The sequence below is a fragment of the Salvelinus alpinus genome, chromosome 2, assembly GCF_045679555.1.
Source record: "Salvelinus alpinus chromosome 2, SLU_Salpinus.1, whole genome shotgun sequence".
NCBI lineage: Eukaryota > Metazoa > Chordata > Actinopteri > Salmoniformes > Salmonidae > Salvelinus > Salvelinus alpinus.
In genome coordinates this window covers 71,546,570-71,554,479 of record NC_092087.1, presented here as the reverse complement: position 1 = coordinate 71,554,479, position 7,910 = coordinate 71,546,570, and the positions used below count along the sequence as shown (strand labels likewise).

Sequence of the window (7,910 nt, the reverse complement as noted above, 5' to 3'; positions counted from 1 at the left end):
GTTGAGTTGTTTGCTTTTGTTTATGTTTATATGGGCATTTTAATAAACAACAACACTCTGTTGTTTTTGCATGACCCCTATGACCCATAAGGACACCATTTGATAAATTAATACCAGTAATATTATACATGATTGGTTTTAATTAGATTTCACTCCTAACTTAGGATATTTCAACCTACAGCCCTTTCTACACTGCTGCTCTGAGGTCTATCTGATGTCACTGTCCAGCATTGGCACCAGGGTTAAGAGTAGAGTACAGTAATCTATGGATAGTGTCCTGCTACTATGGATAATATATGGATAGTATCCTGCTACTATGGATAATCTATGGATAGTATCCTGCTACTATGGATAATCTATGGATAGTATCCTGCTACTATGGATAATATATGGATAGTATCCTGCTACTATGGATAATATATGGATAGTATCCTGCTACTATGGATAATCTATGGATAGTATCCTGCTACTATGGATAATTTATGGATAGTCCCACCAACCTCCATCAATGTGAGAAATATATAACTACTTGTTTTAGTCAAAAGTCGTCAGCCTGACACAACTCCAATTTGCTACCATATTGATTCGTTAGTGAGGTATTGTGATACTCGGAGACACTCCTTTATGTCACTTTTCTCTTTTAGTTAAATGACATCTTGTTCGGGAAGGTCATCTGCGCTCTATGGTAACGGAAAGGTTCGGTGAAACTTTAGAATCACATACCAGATCATATTCTCCCTCTAGAATACTTCTGACGTTATCGTCCTCCATGACCCATGTGTCCCAGTGTAAGATACGGAGTACTGTATGATCCCAGTGAGGTGACCACCGCAGCACTTACAAGGCTGTTGTATTAAGTCGTCAGCCTGACACAATGACAGACTAGACAGGACATTTCAGGTGTTATGTATGATGAGTGAATTCCGGTACATAATACATCATTAGGTTCAGACAAAGGGCCTCTTAGAATGCGGATCTCCTGACAAAGGGTTTAGCACTGGCTATAAATACCAACCTGTCACATACCCACCTCCGGCAGCTGATGGAGAGCGACAGAGTGTGTGTGTGTGTGCTCGCACATGGGTGTTTAAAGGAGACAAACAAATTGTATTTGCGGGTTTTGGGAGAGCGTGATGGTTCTCTTCTGATTGTTTAAAAGAGACAAACACTTCCTTAAATCTTTATGAGTGTGGCTATCTTTTCCTGTATGTGCATGTGAGTGTCCCAAGTCAATAAAATCCAATCCCCGTTAACACAGTAATATATGAACTACAAAGTAATAGTGACAAGCAACTGCATACAGTGAGTTCTTCAATCAGAGCCAAGCACATTCTACTTGAGAATTCCACCCTCCAGACATCTTCTCGCTCTATTTAAAGCCACCTGGCATTTCAAAACGCAATAGGGCCAAAATAGGTGCCTTCAGGAACACCACCAGCCGCCTGGGACTGAAAGGGAGGGGGCTTTGTGCGTTAAATATAGCCCCCCCACGTATTCCTTTGCCAGCAGAGAAGGACCCCTCCCTAATTGACAGTGTTTGAAAAACGTGTCTTGGGGAAAGGGGTGGGCTCTGGGATATTGCATGGGGGAGTGGGAGTGGTGCAGCAGTATGAAATAGCTTGAATGGTCGAAGCTGGGTAAATTAGAGAGAGAATTGCTGCGTCAACAACAGTGAGTTGTGTCTGTCCATAAATGCAGTGGTTGCTTTGAGTGGAGCCGCTGAGCCGCAGGAGGGCAGAACAGAGCCAGAGCTGTGGTCTTTGACTTAGGTCTTTAATGTTAGTCAGAGCTAATATGCCAAGTTGAAGAGCACAGCTAAGAGGGGGGATGAAAATATCCCCCTTCGCCAGAGCAGCCAGGTCCTCTAAAAACAGCCTGTTGCTTCTAGGCAGAGGCACTCAATAGTACATCTAGAATACTATTAAGTCTGCTGTTTGAAGCAACTATGTAGTTGTGCTACATAGTTGAGGAATAGGTGTGTGCAGTAAATATCTATATTATATGGATTAGGCAACTGAATGATGAATTGATGTCTTGAAAATCAGATAGTATGAAGATCTGAGACACTGTGTAATGTCTTCTATAAACGCAGACCTGTAAACAGAATAAAGAGATCTCTGCCACTAATAAGATATGTGAGGTGATAGAGATGCGCTGATCTTAGTCAACTTGAGGCTTTGTGGAGCATGAACTGTAGCTCAGCATTTGTAATGCTTTAGGGACCTCTAGTGGCAGCGAATGTCGGTCACGACAACAGAAGATGGCAGGGTTTTCTCTCCACAAACTCCCTCAAAATTGAACAGGTTTTACATTATGGACATATACGATTTTCTTATAACATAGAAAACAAAGAATATTTGATATATTTGGAACAGAGTACACGTTGGAACAGACAACTAATGGACGAGTGAATAGGAATTTGAAGCTGCCAGCTGTCCCTGCCAAATGCCTCACAAGTTAACCACACCAGCATGTCAACTTTCTCAAGTTGTTCAACTCTTGGTGACAGGATTAAGTGAGTTCATGCACCTGTCCTCTCCTCCCCTAGTAAATCAATAGGGACAGTACAAAAATAAAACATCAAGAGTACTACAGAATATTGGAGGCATTAACTATGTAAAACATTAGAAATAAACATTTAATTTATAACAAAAAAATAAGATAGCAATCACTAGGGCCAGACAAAATCAGTGTTCTTATCATTAACTTTATATCAATAATCAGTAAAAGCTTTCATGTTTTCTATCATTATCATACTTTATTTTAAATCCTTTAAATTCTTTCAGCGTGCTTCAGAAATATCTCCACTTGCAGATAGTATTTGCCAATTAACAATAATAAATAACTTATCTTGCATCTTTGGAATGCATCTCTAGTGACATAAACCCCGTTCCCCAGTGATCTTTGTTCTCTTTATGGTAAAGCTCCAGCAGCAGGGGGACAGGGTCTGAGTCTTGCTTAGTCTTCCTAGGCAGACGGTCTTGGTTGACATCGGAGCAGGGCTAAGGTGTGATGGCATTCAGGGGACTGGGTCAGCCACCATATGCCCAGCTAATCCAATCCAGGTGGTCCTGTCTCGTCCTATTAGAAAGCTGCGTACGGCCTCCACCGGAGAATCACTACGATTCATCACCACGACAGACCTGACCAGGGATCAGGGGGAAAAGCCATACCAACTGATCTGCAGATTAGAGTCAGATTAGAGTCAATCTGACTGGGAAACTACAGTATCCTTTAGCTGTGTTTGGTTGGGATGTCTAGCAATGTCAACAACTGATACAGGAACAGTGGTTTGGGTTACCTGTGTTTGGTTGGGATGTCCAGCAATGTCAACAACTGATACAGGAACAGTGGTTTGGGTTACCTGTGTTTGGTTGGGATGTCCAGCAATGTCAACAACTGATACAGGAACAATGGTTTGGGTTACCTGTGTTTGGTTGGGATGTCCAGCAATGTCAACAACTGATACAGGAACAGTGGTTTGGGTTACCTGTGTTTGGTTGGGATGTCCAGAAATGTCAACAACTGATACAGGAACTACTTGAACTTGAAAGAGCGATCATTGTACATGATCTGATATAGGTTAGTAAATAACATTGAGAGACTTTGTCAAAATGGCGGACACAAAGTAAGTTTATGGTTTGGCGTTACAGTTTCTACTGGCTGGTTTCTCGTAATCCTCCACAACATTCTCCAATGGTGACCTTTGACCCTTGATGGGGGTTACACAGAATGACACAGAGGTCATTGTGAAGTCAGTCATTTCATTAGTAGTCTCCCCAGCTATTGGATTTGGTCATTCAAATCAATTCAGACTTGTTGTGCCCTCGTCAAGGCCTTGGAACACAAAACCTTGTCCTACCCGTAGTTAATATAAGGTATCACTAATGCTGAAACTCTGCATTTCATTCATTATCTTGCCAGCAATGATAATTCTTTCTAGTGCTTCTCCTTTTTAGATATTAAATAACTCCATGAGTCTTTGGATAATACATTTACATTCTCCAACATATTATTGATCCAGGTCTGTTTTCCTGAGTGATATTATATATGGAGTGAAAAAAAAAACTAAAGACTAAAACACAAGCTTAGAAAAATATCAAATCCTAAACAGCTGCTTGGGGGTTCAATCAAACTCTCCTCCCACACACTCTCCTGCCACAACAACACAGCTCAGCTTCTTCCACCAAGTCTCAGAGAGACTCTTGATCTTATCCGGGGTCTTCTTCCTCAGGCTCTGCCTCTGCTGGAGCTGCTGAACGTTCTCCGCTGGCTGGATGCTGGCCAAGATGGCCTGGTCAAACACCTCCTTCAGGTTCTTCTGGGTCAGACCCGAGCACTCTACGAAGGACACGGCCCCGATATCCTTCGCCAGCTGCTGGGCCTCCTCGGTGCCCACGGGCCGCTCCTGATTCCTGGCCAGCTGGACCAGCACCTGGACGTCTTCCCTCAGGTCCAGCTGGGTCCCCACCAGGACCATGGGCGCCCCGGGGCAGTGATGGCGGATCTCGGGCGCCCAGCGGTCGGTGGCGTTACGGAAGGAGGAGGGGCGCACCACGCTGTAGCAGAGCAGGAAGACATCGGCATTGTGGTAGCATAGAGGGCGGATCCGGTCCAGCTCGTCCTATAGGAGACAGGAAGGGAAAAGTCTCAAGTTGAGGAAGTGGAAGGGTCAGAGATACCCAATCCCAAATTGATTCTTAGCCCTGACCTTACGGCATACCATGTCGATCTGATTCTGAAAAGACTACTGGATGGTTAGCAATGTGGTCCGCTAATACTTCCATTTCCCTCTCTGAGTTCAGGGCTTATTGATTATTACACCTATCCAATCCTTTCAGATCTACAAAGGTGCCTATTAAGGAGTAGGGGAAGAGTTGCTTTGGAATTGGGCATGAGTCAGGAAGAGCAAGGTCTGTGAGAGTCGTCCAAAAGGGGGCGATAAAGCACAGAGAGCCAGAGGGGACAAAAGAATGTATCGATTCTGGGGGCACGGACAGGAACCTCCTACAGGGGGCGATATAAGTCTGAGGATCAAGGGGGAGGCAACGACTATGAGAGATATTCTGCCAGGAGGTGATAACTACTGACCCAGGATCAGAGAGGGGAGGGTGTGCAGGGGAATACCAAGACACGGGGTAGAATGTGGAGGCAACCTATGTTGGGATAAGTGAAGCTGTGGAATCTAAACAAACTACTGACCACTGATAGAGAACGGCTTACATTAATAGTGTCATCCTCCATCCCCCATTTCTCTCATTTTGAGCAGAGCATGAGAAGAAAGAATAATGTGTTAGCTCTACCACTACAATAGAATATCCTAGTTAATGTGTCTATAGGTTACTAACACTCATTTAGTGTTGGATTCAAAAACAAAACTTTGACTCACCTGGCCAGCCATATCACAGAGTTGCAGTCTCACAGGTTTTCCGTCCACCACAACCATAGCTGAGAAGAAGAGTGTACACAGATTTGTTATTGATGGGGACAGCATTTAGACACCTGTTCAATGCCTACCTGTCATAGCACTATGCATTGGTGACGTTTACTTTGCACCATCAAATTATATCAAATAGTAACCTATTATTGATTCAGAGAGATCTAAAATAATACACACAAAAGCAACAAACAAAAACAAGAAAACATTTATAAAATGCAACATGTGGATAAATCAATTCATGAGTAAAACCCCTTAAAAGAGTTAGATGCACTATTGTAAAGTGGTTGTTCCACTGGATATCATAAGGTGAATGCACCAATTTGTAAGTCGCTCTGGATAAGAGCGTCTGCTAAATGACTTAAATGTAAATGTAAATGTAAAACCTGTGACAAAAGCGGTCAAATTAACAATAAATCACGTTATCGAGTTTTCTGATTTCTCTCACAAATTACCTGCAAAGTTATCGAAAGCTGTTGGAATGTATTCTGTCGGATATCCATTTGTGGTGTAGCTGACGATAAGACTTGTCTTCCCCACTGCTCCATCTCCGACGAGGACGCAGTTCACCTTGCGCTCAGGTACGGAGCCCGACCGCCCACGCGTTGAAAGAGGAACGTCTCTGTTCTTGCCACGTCGTGGTGGTACCGGTGGAGCCGAATCCGAGATCCGACGGGGTTTCTGCACTCTTATATCTTGAGGAAGCATTTTGCCGTCGAATAACTGGCCTAATCCACGGGGAATAACGCTTCAATAATGCCAGAGCCGTCTGGGTCTCTGCACCTTGATATCCCATATGTTGGTTCCAATCCCAAAGTTGATAGAACCAGCACGCACCTGACTGTCCGTTTCTGTCAGTAAGTCATAGAAATTTAGATAAATAATAATTCAGGTAAACTACAGCTGAACTCGTGCAGCATACTGTAAACGCAAGACTGCCGTTAAATTTCTCCACGCCGCATGGTCTATTGATTGGCATCCTCTGCATCTGTTGTGTTAATGGTTGTAAGAGGATTACTGCGCGCCACATGAGGTGCGGTGCGTGTCACAGGGCTTTCAAAGTGAAACAAACTAAGATCCTTTGAAACTCTGATCCCCTGTAGTAAATAATGTGATCCACTTTGTCATTTACACAAGTGAATATGGTGAATATCTAGACCAATGTAGGTCTACACATTTTTGTTTATCTATTTTTTAAGGATAGGGTCCACTGAATATTAATTTGTTTTATTTTTTCATTCAATTTTAGCAACAACATAAGAAGAATTTGTAGCCCATCAAACCAAACACGTTTTTATCTCTAACAAAGTTGCATTATCCTTACATGAAGTAAATGAGGACTCCCACATCAGTTTTAACCCTGACACAGGCATACTACAACATAGTGCCTCTTGGTAGACCTTAGGCCTAGCAGAATGGCAGGGATGTGAAATCAGACTGGAGTATTAGCTGTAGAGTTGAAAGAAACATTGGATTTCTATCGCTAGACTATTTATATGCTATTCAAAGTTTAACATATTTCTTAATGAACAGAAAACTGCATGTAGAGCCACAGCAGAAGTGAGTGGGAGTGAGAGTATGCACAGAGCAACAGTGAAACAGGGTGTACAGTGAGGAGTGAGACCAAGTGGGAGTACAGGGAATGATATACTGCTTTACAAAATCCTGTAACGTAAGAACTATAGTAGATAGAAAATCCATTCTCAATCTATTATATTATAGTTGTAGAGGAAGCCCTTGTTATTCATTTCCACAATATATGTAGATGGTGACGGGCATCTCAGGGCTTCATTGTCTACCAGTGACAGTGATATTTAAACTTTTTATTCAAAGAAGATTCCTAAAATATGCAAATCAGAGACGTGGGATCTTTAACCAGGCGATGACTTCGTTTCATTAATAGGATTAACGAAGAGTCATGGTGAAAAGACAAAAGGTAGCATCACACAATGAGGACTGACGACCAGCCAGCACCCCAGTTCTACTAGATGGTACTATAAACCTATCCTCTGTGAACACCATCATCATACAAAGCCACTATTCCACCCGTGGACAAACAATCTTCCCAAAGACCCATAAACTGATAGACTAGACACCTAATCAGAACCTTTAGGGAGCGCCAGGCGCCCTTTTAAGGTTTGCAGAGCTGGCAAATATATTTACTCAATTTTAGGGATTGGGATTAAGGGGCTCTGGGGCTCTTCCCCCCACCCCCTCCCACCCTCCTTCCTGCCTTCCTTCCCTATCTTTATCCCTCCCTCGTGCTCTACCCTCTCACTCTCTTTTTGATGGGATCAGCTGAACGACGCATTCTCTCCCTCTCTCCTTTTCGCTCCATCTCTCCATCTCTCTCTGTATCCCTCGGGGACCGGGCGCTCGGACTCTATAGTTATGGGCCGCGGCCATCTGTCAGCGTGAGGCATTCACGCAGCCACCAGAAGGCCACAACATGTGCTGATTTAAATGGAAAATC

At 43.2% G+C, this 7,910-nt stretch overlaps 1 protein-coding gene across 1 annotated transcript; it reads right to left on the bottom strand.

Annotated features, from left to right (window-relative positions):
• Positions 1 to 2,691: 2,691 nt before the first annotated feature.
• Positions 2,692 to 6,535, bottom strand: LOC139567646 (rho-related GTP-binding protein RhoU-like). The gene is made up of 3 exons (XM_071389037.1): positions 5,893 to 6,535; positions 5,390 to 5,448; positions 2,692 to 4,624 (listed from the first exon to the last, which is right to left on the bottom strand). Exons 1-3 carry the CDS (start codon positions 6,143 to 6,145, stop codon positions 4,127 to 4,129), a joined length of 810 nt encoding a protein of 269 aa, XP_071245138.1. The 5' UTR covers positions 6,146 to 6,535; the 3' UTR covers positions 2,692 to 4,126.
• Positions 6,536 to 7,910: the final 1,375 nt, after the last annotated feature.

Excerpts from the sequence above, each read along its gene's own strand:
- LOC139567646 (XM_071389037.1), bottom strand. The coding sequence starts at position 6,145 with ATGCTTCCTCAAGATATAAGAGTGCAGAAACCCCGTCGGATCTCGGAT. Across the intron at positions 5,449-5,892 it reads AGCTTTCGATAACTTTGCAG|CTATGGTTGTGGTGGACGGA; the intron begins GTAATTTGTGAG and ends TCTTCTTCTCAG. Across the intron at positions 4,625-5,389 it reads TCTGTGATATGGCTGGCCAG|GACGAGCTGGACCGGATCCG; the intron begins GTGAGTCAAAGT and ends TGTCTCCTATAG.